This window comes from Anolis carolinensis, chromosome 3, assembly GCF_035594765.1.
Source record: "Anolis carolinensis isolate JA03-04 chromosome 3, rAnoCar3.1.pri, whole genome shotgun sequence".
NCBI classification, from domain to species: domain Eukaryota; kingdom Metazoa; phylum Chordata; class Lepidosauria; order Squamata; family Dactyloidae; genus Anolis; species Anolis carolinensis.
This window is the reverse complement of record NC_085843.1, coordinates 258,074,504-258,089,783: the sequence shown is the minus strand read 5'-3', so window position 1 is coordinate 258,089,783 and position 15,280 is coordinate 258,074,504. Positions and strand designations below refer to the sequence as shown.

General features: G+C 40.8%; 1 protein-coding gene across 1 annotated transcript; it reads right to left on the bottom strand.

The window, feature by feature from the left end:
- Nucleotides 1-1,465: 1,465 nt before the first annotated feature.
- Nucleotides 1,466-13,452, bottom strand: selenot (selenoprotein T). The gene is made up of 6 exons (XM_062976676.1): nt 13,156-13,452; nt 7,526-7,636; nt 6,770-6,896; nt 4,072-4,159; nt 2,625-2,777; nt 1,466-2,265 (listed from the first exon to the last, which is right to left on the bottom strand). The coding sequence occupies exons 1-5, from the start codon at nt 13,284-13,286 to the stop codon at nt 2,653-2,655; spliced, it is 582 nt and encodes a 193-aa protein (XP_062832746.1). The 5' UTR covers nt 13,287-13,452; the 3' UTR covers nt 1,466-2,265; nt 2,625-2,652.
- Between the last annotated feature and the right edge of the window lie 1,828 nt (nt 13,453-15,280).

Below are 15,280 nucleotides of genomic sequence, written 5' to 3'. Positions count from 1 at the left end.
TGCCTTTACCAAAAACACCTAAAAGCTTACTGAAGAGCAAGAAAGTGTAAAAAGTTCTCAACAGGTCATTTTCCTTAATATTTATCTTTTACTTTTTCCAGAGCATTTCCCCTGCTTCTAATTTTTAATTGTGAACAGCTCACCAAAAAGTGACAATTCCTTCTAATTCTGCCAGAGAAAAAAATGGAGGGATCCAATGTACACTATGATAATAAGAATAAATGCTGGCAACTAGGTGTACAAAACAGGCAAGCGTGTTTCCATAACAAATGGCCTTGCCTCCTATTTCAAGAACACAAACACAAATTACAATATAACACACCTGTTACATTAAGAAATGTTTTAAAAGGTGATTAAAATGATATTACCTATGGAAGTGTCATTTACAGCCCATGGCTAAGCAGGGCTCCCACAAAATAAGTATTGTGTTTTACAGACTGAGAAAGGCTCTTGGGAATTCTGCAAGGAAACCAAAATCTCTACCACATTTGAAGGAAGATTTTGGTATTGCTGGTGGTCCTCTGGCTCTGGCTCACAGTAATCTCTATGGGAACATAACATTATGCTGGGCAAAAGAGGAGATCAATTTGCATCCTAGTGTGTGCATCCCCAGCAGCCTGCATTAGCATGTCAAACAACTGGACTATAAACCTATAAAATATTTGACCACATGCCTAATGGCCACATTTTGCCTAATCTTGTGCCAGTGCATCAGACAGTCAATTGTTTTAGGGAAGAGAGTTTAAATCATTTGAGATGTTTGAGAACACAGCTACTATTGCTTGAGACAGCACCAAAACAACCTGTCTCCCATCAACTCTTCTCTGTGGTGAGAATTTGAACCACTCTTCAACACTTTTAAAAATCAAAACTTAATGCACATTAAATGTAACTTTCACAACAGTTTTAGAGTAATTAATAGCAAAGCACCAAACACACACCTCTATTGGAGCTCCCAAGAATTCACTCCAAAGAGTTGGGAGATCTGTAAATGTATGACGGAGGTAACAAAGATTACTTTGCAGGAAATGGACAACGTTGGCTCCTGTATCTTTAATGTTTGGGTATATCTGCTATATCAAAAGGGACAGCATTCTGTTCAGCCCAATAGTTTTCACACTGCTTAAATGTGGAAACTGCTGATTTTATGGTTCTTTTCATTTTATGTAGGCCTTTATTCTTCCTTCCATCCCAATAAGCACACTCTTTTGTTTACCTTCTGTGTAATGAAGGTGCAAAATTATAGTTACCTGCAGACCCAGACTAAAAGCATTGTCTTAGGCAGCATAATGGATTGCATATTGGACACTTCCCAAATGAAATGTACATTGTAAGGGTTTAGAACAGTTCAAGAATGATGGGAATGCAGGATTGGAAGCAGAAAAATGGCACAGCATTTACAAATAGTTTTTTTTTCAAGAAGTTAAATCAGGCAGACAAATTCATAAAGTCAGGCTTCTTCACACTCAGTAAATGAAATTTCTTTATTTAAATTAGTCCGCTTAGTTCATATTCAGGACAGCATAAAAGCCAAGATACTTGATCGTTCAGACTGGCCCAGAAAATAAGACTTCAAGCTGCAGAGGAAATCTGAACAGCGCTTGGTCTTCTTTGAAGTCAGGATGTTGAAGGTAGTTAACTCTGCATATAATTTTGTTTATATAATTTAGTATACAATGCACCATTCACTCAGCAATATACTCTGAAAATATACAAAACTTACATAACCAAATGAGCAATGTTTGACAGCCAACAATTACCATCCAAATTAGTTTAAAAGCACTCCTAGAGCTCCACAAATAGAACATGAATTCCACATAAAGCAGATCAGACATCTTTTTTCCAGGAAAAAATATGTATATTCACTTATTCAATCATCTTCTTCAACACGAATATAAAGGATGAGAGCCAGACTCAGTTAGATGCATGTAAGGCTCACTGATTTTCAGTGGGATGTGAAGGCAACTAACTTAGCGGGATTCAATCTCAAACAAAGAGTTGTAATCAGATAATAACTATATTGTCTAGTGCTGAACTGGCTGAATTAATTTTTTTGTAAAAAAAATCTATACAGTATTATTGCACTTCTTGAATGTGCAGTATTTGGAAACATACCAGTACTGAAAAGTGGTCTTGCATTAAGATTTTCAGGAACAACAACATGAAGGCGAGGAGAAGTATCCAGTCTGCACCAACAGCATGCTGTCTTCAGTACAGACCTTCATTATTTCGTTCATGTTGCCTTTCAAAACTGTCTCTTAATGTCTGAAAACACAGGAAGACAAATTTATCAAGTAGCTCCACAAAATAAGATCAAAGAAAACTGTCCAAAACTATTCTATTTCAATTGTTGTCCAACAGACAAGGTCACACACAGATCTGGAAATATATGCTGCAATATTAATGAATTTGCATACTTTTAAATGCTACTTTACTTTTAAATGCTACTTAAGCAGGTTGGTTGATATCTCGGAAACTTAACATCTAAATCTAATGAATTACAGCTTCCAAAATTTCCAGGTGGAAGCTTAGTTCTTTAATGCTGTACACCTGTATGATGCATTTACTATATATTTTTTTAAAAAATCAAATGAGTAACTGAGCAATCTTCAATGTAAACTTACAAGACGTTTTCAGTACTGATAGATGGGGCTATGATCTATGATGTGGCATTTGCTCCATATGAACGTTGAGTTTCATTTCATTATCAAGGATTTGAACAAGCTGTTGCATGGAAGGAAGGTGTCCAGACTCCAGTTTTGACCACACAGGAACATCTAGTAAGAGGTTTGAAAGAAAAAGTAAAATGTGTAATTGGCACATTGATGCAATATTTGCAAAGAAAAAAAACCCAAAACAAATCTTGGAACAACTAGTTATGGTCATATACTCACCAAGCCCTCTGTGAGTAAAAAGCGCTTCACAATGCTATACATTTTTATTTATTTTTTAAACTACTTTGTGTCCTCTTTTGGGAGAGCAAAAATAATATATACAACTATTAACTCAAATAGAAACTATCAGATAGTATTTCTAATAAATTCACGTAATTTTTGAAAGATGACTCTGTGCACAGGGCTTCTGTGAACAATTCATGTTCCAAGATCTTATTGCCTTGTTATCAAACAAGATAATAATACAAGAATGACCCTTTAAAACATAAAATGAAAGCATATCATTTTGCATCATATAGCTATCATTTTGCTCACCACATGTTCTGTAATATTTGAGAAAATTTAGGGCTCATTCTGTTTCCATCTTTTAATGCTGACAGAAGGACTATAGTTCACAAAGACTTTCTATTTTGGTCTTAAGCTGGTTCCACATGGGAAAAGTCTGCTCCGCCCCAGGCTTAAAAATCTGAGTTGGGGCGAATGTCTGTCCCCAAACCAGCTTGAAAAACCCGTGCTTTTGGTGGGGGGTATCTAGATGCCCTCTCGGAACCTTCCAGAAGGACAGAGAGATACCCCCTCCCCAAATCGCCCAAAAAGAAAAAATAAGTTACCCAGCCGCCATTTCCCTGCTGCCAGCCCTCTCCTGGTGTGTCATTTTTGTACCTTACCCCCCTTCTCCTGGCACATTATTTCTGCGCGCCAGGAGACCTCCGGTAGCAGTGTAATGGTGGCCTGTAAGTTGTTTTCTCTTTTGGGGAGTTTTTTAGGGGGGTTCTGGGGAGGGGGTTGGTGCCCTTGGCGTTTTCTGGGCTGATTCAGCCCAGAAAATCTACAAAGGCTGTGCAGACTACCCCTTCAGTAGTTCCAGGACTACTGAGGGGGCAGTCCAAACAGGGTCCATACTGGATTAGACCCGGGTGTTTAGGAAGACCCAAGGCTAATCCAGTACCTAATTAATTGGGGACAAAGCATGGTTTTCCTGCTTTATTCAAAATTAATTTGCTTTTACCTGAGGCATCATTTCAACGTCTCAGGTAAAGGTCCGAGAGGGCCCACATTTGGGCCCTGTGTGGATGCACCCTTTGTCTCCAAATGCAACCAGTAATTTCACAGAAACCTAATGACAAGTAGAAATCCATTTAAAATTTGGATGATACAAATGCTTTTTACAACTCACCATTAAAAGTTATTTCAAATGCACCTGTTGACATACACTGGTTCTCAATCATGTTGCTAAGGAAGAACACCATCATACAAGCATAGACCTAAAAGTTAAAATAATTATTCTATGTTATTATATTGAAATCATGTAACACATTTCTTAGTTTTCATGTATAAACAATTGCTTAAACAGCAGCAGTATTTGGCATTCTCCCTATTTATGGATGTTTAATCAGAAAATAATCAAATTTTCTTATATCTCTTAAATTAGAAACATTCATTTGAAATACTTCAAAGAATGCTTGCAAGCAACAAAAGAATTTAGCTTGTATAAGAAACACGTGCGATCAGAATTTTTTCTTCATTTACTAACAATGCTATCACAATGTTTACAGCAAAGAGGAGAGACTTTCTTAAAAACAATCATACTTCAACTATAAAGCAAGGCTGCTGCATTCTGCTCCCATCAGTCAAAAATGGAGAAGCCATGCTTTGAGGTGGCAGTTAAAAGACTAGGTGTGCTCATGCCCCAAATTCTGATTTGCAGATCATATACAACTGTTTCTTAACAAATAAACATTTTATTTTTCATTCCCAGCTAAGCTCTTTTGGTTTTTATGATTATGTTTGCAATTAAAGCAAGGGAGAAGTCTTCTGTAGTCATTTTCCTTTTTCTCACTGTAAGAACATGCATTTAGTCCAGTAAAAACACAAGCCAGGGTCTTACAAAATATAATAAATCAGGGTTTATCAAACTCTGCCCCTCCAGATGAAGTCCAAAACATCTGGAGGAGCACAGTCTGAGAAACACTGGAATAAATAATTACTATTTTCACTTTCATTAGAGAACCAAATATGTTAAGTGAATGCTGAGTTTTATTTAATACTAGCTTGGGAACCCGGCAATGCCCAGGTTATTTGATAAAGGCATTATTTGTCTTTGTTTGTTAGGTATTCTCAGTTTGGAGTGGGTGAACTACAATTCCCAGAATCATGGGTCAATCCTCCCCAAACCCTACCGGTATTCAAAGTTGGCCATTTTGGGTCTGTGTACCAAGTGTGGTCCAGATCTGCCGTTGGCTGGTCATCGCCTGGCTGCAGTGTTCTCTGGATGGGGGTGAACTGCTGCAACTCCCAGATTCCAGGGGCAATTGTCCTGAAACATCTGTCAGTATCCACAGCAGGCTATGAGTCTGTGCGCCAAGTTTGATCCAGATCCGTCGTTGGCTGGGTTCAGTGCTCTTTGGATGCAGGTGAACTACAGCTCCCAAAATCAAGGCCCATTCCCACAAATCCCTGTAGTATGTTCAGTTGGTCATGAGGCTTCTCTGTGCGAAGTTTGGTCCCAGTCCATTGTCGGTGGGGGTCACTGTTTTTCTGGATGCAGGTGAACTATAACTCCCTTCCCCCCAAACTTATCCAATAAGCTCTTTAGGTTATGGGGGCTCTGTGTGCCAAGTTTGGTCCTGGTCCATCATCAGAGGGGTTCGGAGTACTCATTCATTGCAGGTGAACTATAAATCCCAGTACCGACTACTCCCAAATGTCCAGGCCAATTCCCCTCAAAACCCACCAGTATTCAAATCTGGGCATATCAGGTATGCATGGCAAGTTTGGCCCAGAGCCATCATTGTTTGGGTTCATAGCATTCTGGGTGTAGGTGAACTACAACTCCTCTACATTCCCCAGTAGGAGTCACAGTGCTCTGACTTGATGCAGGGTGAACTACAACTTCCACCATGTGGAGTCAATTCCCCAAGCTCCTCCAGGAAGTGTAGTTGTGCTGTGTTTGTTCTGCAGACAGATTTGAAAAGGAAGGGCAGTAGGCGGGGTCATGCAAATTTCACACCAATGGAGAACCCTGGGGTGTCTGCCTGTGGTGGAGGACAATGCAAAATCTAGGATGAAATGGTCCCCAAATGAAAGCATTCCTTGGGTGGTGGGCCGTAGTGTTTGGGGAGGACATTGGCAGGGTTTGGGCTACATGTTCATGGAGCTCGCTGTAACCTCAATGACAATGGAAAAGAGTGACTTGCTGGCTCCTCAGTACTGGGAAATGTAGCCTGTTTATGGAGGCCGGAGGCTGTCTGTGTGAACAGACACCCGTGCCACATACACACATAAGGGTTTTCACTTTTATTATGGATATAGATATAGATAGATATAGATGTCAAAATTTTGACTTTTCTCTCCATCAAACAAGTCTGCTAAATTCACACAATAGATTGGGGTTTGTTCAGTTGCTGCTCCAAGCAGAAGAAATTGGAAGCCAGGAGCCAGACCAATAGCTGATCCAAGATAAACCAGAAATCATGAAAAATGGAAGTTGGCAAAGTGTGGGGCATACACTGCATGTGGTCTTCAGGGCCTTGCCCATTTTTAAAACCATCATTTCAATGTTCTCAACTAAAACACTATTTGATATTTTTTTGTGATTCCTCACCAAAAAATCCTGGTGGTTTCAGGCACAGAAGAGACATTTAACTGACAAGAAAATAAATTCAGGTTGAGTTCGGGTAAATTTCCTGGATAAACAGGCCTCTTCTGGGTCTAAAACAGCTTGGAGGGATAAAACATAATAGAATCGCCCTCAGAACCTTCAACAGATGTCAGAAAATGCTTTGAGTGCAAGTGTGGGATGTGTACCCTCCACAAGTATCAGCTGCCCATCCCTGTGATATTTTAATGAATACACATTTAAGAGGAAGACGTACCTTATTTTCTTGGCCCCACTGCCAGATGCTTGGAGCTTGCATGCCAAAGAAAGCAAAAGGATCCTTGCCAACAATAATGAAGCCTATTAACACTAGTTTGAAGACTGACAGGAAAGATGCTATATGCCTGGTAGAAGAAAAGACAAATCAATCACTAAACATGACATCTTTGGGGAGAGAAAACTTTATCAGTAAATCAAAAATTATGTCACACTTCACTGCACATCACTGGTTTTCACCTCATCAACAAAAACTAACTGGAGTACATTTAAAATTTACAAGTACTGATGGGTAGATGGAATTTAAGAATTATCAAGGACACTGTTTCTTACATTGGTTACAAATCAACAAAATGCCACTTTGTGGGATTTTGCATCATCATCCTTTCTACAGCAAAATTATTTTTTAGAAATATTCTATCATTGGCAAAATTATTATATCATTACTTGCAAATATGATTGGAAGTGATGTACCAAGACACATGAACTGATGTACCAATGAAATTCAACTGCGGTCACTAGAGCCAAGTAAGATTATTCTTCATGTTTTAGAATCTGATCCTTTCAAACTACTGGAGATATAATCATAGAGTAGAAAGAAAGAACAAGGGCCATCCAGCCCAAATTCTTGCCATGCAGAAATGTTCAAGCAAAGCACCCTGACAGATGGCCACCCAGCCTCTGCTTACAAACCTCCACAGAATGAGACTCCACCACACTCCAATATTTAGTCTATTTTAAAACATAAGTAACTCACCTATAAATAGGTTGAGGAAGGTAGTTTTCCCCTTCAATGCGGATGTCTGGGTACCGCTGGCTAATAACCCGCATGTACTCCTCAAACACCCGCCTGTATCCTCAGGAAACACTGAAGAGAAATATTTTATCACATTTAAAGTTTTACCACAAATACTGAGTTTAATTATTCATAATAAAATATAAAATTTTAGGGAATTTGTATCTACTGCTTTAAGCCTACCATTCTCATCTATGTAAAAACTTTCATTTGTCATCACAACTCGCCTTACATCTCTCTTAGCTCTCTCTCGCACTCTCCATTCAAAGCTCTTTTCAAAATCCGGTGTTTGCATTCATGTGCATGTAAATATACACATGTTCACAGAAGAATGTGATACACCTTCCAGTACAATTTTTGGTGTGGAAAAGCAACATATAAAGGAACATCTAAGCTAATTTTAAACTGGAATAGATAAATATCCATTTTTATTTGATTATCTCTTTAATTTTCATTCTCAATTGTAACCAACCTGCAATATGAGCAAACCCATCTGCTTATATGTTCCCCTTCCAAGTATATTTCAGATCCATGAAAACCGATGAATGTATAAACAATAAATGACTGCTCTTGCGCAGGTTTATTATGCAAGTATCTTAGGAAACATAAGTATGTTGCAATAACAAGTAGCAACAACAGTCAGCCAGTAAAACCTGCTAACACTCTGCTCTAGTAGCCAACTTTCTTCTAAAACCCAAGCAAAAGGAAGCAGCTAGTTTTGTCTATGGAATATAGTAACAACGTTCATTAGGACAAAGTGACACACCAGGATAAGAAAATACATTTTATTTTGATGTCAATATAGAAAATTTGCATGAGAGTGCCAAAGCACTCTGATGAGGGAAATGATACACATAATGTCAACAAAAACTTCCAGTATTTATTTCTTTATCATATTTGTACCACACCCTTCTCAACCCTAAGGGGGACTCAGTGCCTCACATATTGGCAACAATTCCATGCCTTAAAACATACAATTGGTAAACATCTACATTTAAAACTAAAAAATTAAAACATATAAAAACAGTATTAGAGCTGCTGGCTTGGATTCCTTGTAATTGCGCCCTAGTGTGATTTCTCATGTGAACTTTATTTCTACATTTTGTTTTGCCTCACAGCTGTACTCTTTAACCATAAGATTTCACTAAGAAATAATTTAAAAGAACTGTAAGCTAAGATTTTAAAAAATAATCCACAGGTTTATTTATAAAAATTGTTCAAGTGAAGAGTTCCTGTACAAAATCATTGCTCAGATCTTAACAGCTACTGCAGCTCACAAATCTTAATAAAACAGTGAGCATTGAAAACCAACATGAAATGATCTCTGCTTTTCTTTCCCTTTGGTCCCAACTGTGGCATGTTGCTATGCTGATGTTAACACCAGTATTGAAGAGAAACATTGCCTGTTAAAAATAGTAACAAACAGGTGGAAACACTGTTGATTTTAAGGATACAAGCAACATCTAGTGATTTTACAAAGAAACTGTGGAAGGTTTATGCAATTAAGAGTAGGGAAGAAGCTGAACTTTGAACTAGATGTATAACTATTAACAAGTATGCTTCAACTTTGAAATGCAAATCTACTCCATTAAATAATTACTTCTAGAAGCAAGCACTGGAAATTTAAACTCAATGTTCCCATTTTACATTCAAACTCTGAGATTCATAATCAGAGTAAAATCATTAAAAAACAAGTGTATTACTTTATAAATAATAACTTCAAAATGAAGCAAGATAATTCAAACAGTAATGTTTAATTCTTACAAGTAACCTGGGACCTTGGAAATGTCACACTAAAGCCCTTCAGGAACTACAGACTGTGACTTGGGGTGCATCTACACTGAAAGATTAATGCCATTTGACACCACTTTAACTGCCATGGATCAATGCTATAGAATCCTGGAATTTGTAGTCTGGTGAAGCCCCAGAACTTTTTGGCAGACAAAGCTAAAGACTTTGTAAAACTACAAATCCCATGGTTCCACATCATTGAGCCATTGCAATTAAACTGCTATCAAACTGCATAAACTCTACAGCATAGATGCACCTCGAGAAGTCCAAATTAATAGCTGAATTACAATGCACTCTTAAGTATGTTTATTAAGAAATACAAGCAGTCCCCAAGTTACAAACAAGATAGGTTCTGTAGGTTCGTTCTTAAGTTGAATTTGTATGTAAGTCATAACAGGTACTTTTTAAAGTGTAACTTCATCCAAATGGGTTAACACCCCATTGGGGCTTGTTTTGCTGTCTGTGGCCCAGTGCAAAAGATTTCACCTCACTTTCTGTCCCTGTGATCATTGGATTTTGAAAAATCTGACTTGTTGTGGAAACAAGGATTGGTGAGAAAGCTTCAATGAAGCCACCTTTTCCCCATGATAACTCTTTCAGGAGTCAATGTCCCTTCCTAGGAGTAACTTTTTCTCACTTCCTGTTGTCTCACCTCCGTTCTTAACGATGAGTCATTTGTAAGTCAGATGCTTGTAATTTGGGGACTGCCTATACACTGTTTGGGCTGCATGTTATGGGGATGTGTGGTTACTACCAAATGAATAATCCTCTTGGTAATATGTGGACAATTCAGGAGAATTTCAGAATCCCAATAAATGTGTGCGCGCACAGGGTGTATGTGGATATGAAGTACAGTAGAGTCTCACTTATCCAATGTTCTGGATTATCCAATGCATTTTTGTAGTCAATATTTTCAATACATCATGATATTTTGATGCTAAATTAGTAAATACAGTAATTACTACATAGCATTACTGCATATTGAACTACTTTTCCCCTCAAATTTGTTGTTAAACACGATGTTTTGGTGCTTAATTTGTAAAATCATGACCTAATTTGATGTCTAATAGACTTTTCCTTAATCCTTCCTTATTTTCCAACATATTCGCTTATCCAACGTTCTGCCGACCCGTTTATGTTGGATAAGTGAGACTCTACTGTAGTAAACATCATTTCCTATGCATTTTCACTACCCCTCATAACTATTTCCTGCCTCCCCCAAATTATCTGACCTCAACTACTTTTTGTGATACTTTGAAAACATCTTCATCAAACAAATCTGTGTCTTGAGAAATGCACCATCCAGGTTATAATCCCATCCTCAAGGGGTAGAATTGATGCAGTTTGGAACCACTTTAACTACCATGGTTTAATGCTGGGGATTCATGGGAGTAGGCTACGGAATAATGTGCTGGAAGAGATCTGAGAGCTAGATGAGCTGTGAGAATTTAAAACAGGATTAAAGACCAATGTCATCTGGCAAGCAGCCCAGTTTATTTTAAATAATGAATCTTAACTTTACATTGTATTAGTATTGGTGCTTCAATCTTTCCCCCCTCTATGTTGTTAACATACAGTATGTTGTTTTATCTATGTCATTTAACAGTGCTTGAATCTTGAATCATAAAGAGAGGAAGATAGCAAATAATAAATATATTTTTTTTCCTGCTTCTCCTCATGGTTTGATGAGAGTTGAGTAAAAATAATAATTTGTTGGTACTGTTCCATTATCTGAGTGGACTCCAAAAGGGAGCCTAGACAGAGAAGGATAGTCCATTTTATGGGCCGAGGGGAGGGGTGTGTGTTGAAGGAGAAAAACAATTTACCCCATTTTTGCTGGTTATTTCCATATCTGCAGATGGCAACATGCGTATGTGTGTATTGCAGGTTTTATGGCAGGTTGCCCCCTCTTTTGCCATATCATATATGATGGTTGTTTTGTCAATGGCGATATGGGTGGGGGGAATAACAGGAAAGCAGGGGGAAATGATTTAACTCCTTCAACCCCCCCCCCCCCCCCTAAAATGGACTAGCCTTCTCTGGCTGGTCCCCTTTTGGCCTCCGCCCAGATGATGGAACAATACCATTCAGTCTTCTCACTAAGAAGGCTGCGGTCTCAACAAACTACAACTCCCATGATTCCACAGCATTGAGCCATAGTATGTAAGGTGTTGTCAAACTGCAGGAACCGAATATCCACTGCTTACACCACTATACCACGCTGGAATGCAAATGTAAATCAATTGCTGGAACAGTCGTTTCATTTTTCAATTTGTACTGAGTATCCCATAAGGCCAGGAGCACATCTACACCGTAGAATTAATGCAGGTTCTGACACCACTCTAACTGCCAGGGCTCCATGCTGTGAGATCAGGGGAGTTGTAGTTATCAGAGGTGTAGTTATTTCCGAAATCCCATTGTTTGCTGTATACAAGGATTTGTTCCCCTTCCATATATACAAATTCTATCAATTTTCCCCATGTCTTCCCAAAATCATCCTTTTTCAATAACCCTCTTTTAATCTTACTATTACATCTCAATTTATCGTTTATTGCAATATCCCAAATCTCACTATGCCATTCTTCCAATTGGCATGCCTCCCCTTCTCTCCATTTTTTTGGCTATTAACAATCTTGCTGGCAATTAATTCATTTAGCTCTTTTGATATTTTAATATTATCAATAAATGACAGCAGTGCTTTTTCAGGTGTTCCTGTTATCTCAGAAAAGGGCCTGAGGCTGTTAGGAATTGTGGGAGTTGAAGTCCAAAACACCAGAAGGGCAGAAGTTTACCCAAGCCTGGCTTAGAGTATTTCTTACCGATTTGGTGATTCCCCTTACTTCTTGAAATACCTTTTCCCAGAATTTTTGAACATTTACAGGACCGCCACATGTATATGTATGTACCAGTTTCTTGACAGCCCCTCCAGCACTGTTTAGAGCAGGCATGAGCAAAGATGAATGTTCTATAGTATTGCACACGCATGGGCAAATTTTGGCCCTCCAGGTGTTTTGGACTTCAATTCTGTTTTGGATTTTACCTGTCTGAATGCATTTCCTTTTACAAACCACCGTGAAGACTAAGATCTTTCCGGGGAGGCCCTGCTTTCGGTCCCACCACTGTTACAGGCGCGATTGGCAGGGACGAGAGACAGGGCCTTCTCAGTGATTGCCCCCCGGCTATGAAACTCCTTCCCTTGTGAGATTAGATCAGCCCTCTCCCTCCTGTTCTTTGGAAAGATGGTAAAGACCTGGGACCAAGCCTTTGGGGCAGTGCAATGAGGCAATAATAGGAAACCTATGGTGTCCTGAGTTGGTTTAAATTGCTGATTTTAAAGCAGATATACACAAACATTAAAATCAGTTATTTTTATAATTATTTTATGTCTGGGCATGTAGTACTTGCCCTATATATGTTGTGCTCTGCCCTGAGTCCCCTTTGGGGCGAGAAAGGTGAAATATAAATGTTTTAAATACGTAAATAAATAAAATTTCCCACCTCAGCCGAAAAGGAAAGGGCCTGAGGCTGTGAGGAATTGTGGGAGTTGAAGTCCAAAACGCTCAGAGGGCCCAAGTTTGCCCATGCCTGGCTTAAGAGTATTTCTAACCGATCTGATTTAGTCCTTTTTCCCCAAGGTTCAGGCCTGTTCTTGACAATATCAAGCGTAGGCCCTTTTCTCCTTCCTCACCTCAGGATTTCCCCTCAAAACACCCACCCACCATGCTACCAATTTCTCTGTGTCCCCCCGCGTCCTTCCAGGCCTGCCTGGATTTCCCTCCCGCTCCCTGAGGCCTCCTCACCAGATCTGGAACTTGAGCAGCGGGCCCGTCGCGTAGGCCATGCGTAGCTTCTTCCCCGGCGGGAGTCCGCCCGGTTGGGCCCAGGCCCCGCTCAAGCCCACCGCCAGCAAGAAGAGCAGCGCCGGCCTCATCCTCCTCCTTTTCTCCTGCGGACCCCAAAAGCAGCGCCGGAGCCAAAGATGGAAACTTCCGCTCACGCGCCCCGCCTCCGCCTACCACCAGGCAAGGAGGTCACGCGAGCCGGGCGGCTTCTGCGCCTGCGCAGTCGTCAAAGGGAGAAAGAGAGAGAGAGAGAGAAGCTGGTTCCAACCGTCGTTATGGTGAAAACTAGGGGAAGGGGGGCGGGGCGGGGCGGGGAGTGAAACGCCTCTCTCGTCGTCAGCGGACCGTTGGGCGCGCGAGCGAGCGAGTTGAGAGAAGGCAGTTGCGCATGCGCGGCAGGGCAGAAGTGTCGCTTCCTCATGCTGTTCGCCTCCTTTCAACTTTGCTGTAGGATTACAGAGCCCTTGGATGGTCACGGCTTTCCCTGCCATGGCTCATTGGAGTTGTGGTGGCAGTACAAAACAAAATTGCCGATCTAGAAAGGGTTTGGATGAAAGGGCTTCCATTAACACACACACAGGAGATAGCATTGAAGTTGGTATAGCAACCACATTTTGGCTGCAGCTGCTAGAGCCTTAGCACAGCCTTGAGGCTAAGCACACCCAATTCAAGGTGCAGGCCCTACAAAGCCCTAAACGGTTTGGGACCCACCTACCTTAGAGACCGCATCTCCCTCTATGAACCCACACGTTCTCTTCGCTCGTCGGGGGAGGCCCTTCTCTCGCTCCCACCACCCTCACAGTCGCGGTTGGTGGGGACGAGAGAGAGGGCCTTCTCCGTCGTGGCCCCCCGGCTTTGGAACTCTACCTAGAGAGATCAGGCAGGCCCCTACCCTCCTCTCCTTCCGGAAGAGCTTAAAAACCTGGCTGTTTCAAAAGACCTTCGATGTTTAGTTGTTGCTGGATTGATCTATCTGTCCATTCCATAACAGTCCCATTGTTGTCTTGCCATTTTATACCGCACTTTATTGTCCAACTGTGAAATTTCCTTTTCCCATTTCGTATCACTCTGCATTTCGCCTGGGATCTACGAATTAGTCTCCTGTTTTTAACACTGTATCCTGCTTGTTGATTTTAATGATTGTTTTTATTGATGTTGATGTTTTTTACTGGGATAATTGTTTTATTGCTTTGTTACTGTTTTGTTTGTTTTATCGGGCCTGGCCCCATGTAAGCCGCCCCGAGTCCCTTCGGGGAGATGGGGCGGGGTATAAAAATAAAGTTATTATTAAGTTATTATTGAGCAGGCATGGGCCACTTGTTGTCGTTTATTCGTTCAGTCGCTTCCGTTTTCTCCCTCTATTTGCCAGTTATCAATAGGTGTGGTTGCCATGATCTTGGTTTTCTTGATGTTTAACTGCAACCCAGCTTTTGCATGGGCCACTATATATGTGTTATTTGGAAAAATCAATAAAAAAGGTAAAGGTTTCCCCTGACGTTAAGTCCAGTCGTATCCAACTCGGGGGGGTGGTGCTCATCTCCATTTCTAAGCCGAAGAGCCAGCGTTGTCCGTAGACACCTCCAAGGTCATGTGGCCGGCATGACTGCATGGAACGCCATTACCTTCCCGCCGGAGCGGTACATTGATCTACTCACATTTGCATGTTTTCGAACTGCTAGATTGGCAGAAGCTGGAGCTAACAGCAGGCGCTCACTCCGCTCCCCAGGTTTGAACCTGTGACCTTTCGGTCCGCAAGTTCAGCAGCTCAGCGCTTTAACACACTCAGCCACCGGAGGCTGAAGCCAATTGGTTGAGTTTGCATGGACCTGGGAATCGGTCCATGCGAACTGTTGCTGTCCTGCTGCTGGAGAACCGGTTTGAACTGGTTTCTGTATGTGAGAGAGTTTACTGAGTACTGACTGGAAAGAAGATGTCTCTGTACTCAGAGAGGCCCTCCAGTTGGGCCCTCCAGTTGTTTTGGACTGCAAGTCCCACTGTCAGGGCAATGGCTCACCAGCACTCTGCACGAAGTCAGGAGTCCCCTTTAGCTCGAGAGGGTGATGTGAAGGAAGGAACACCACAA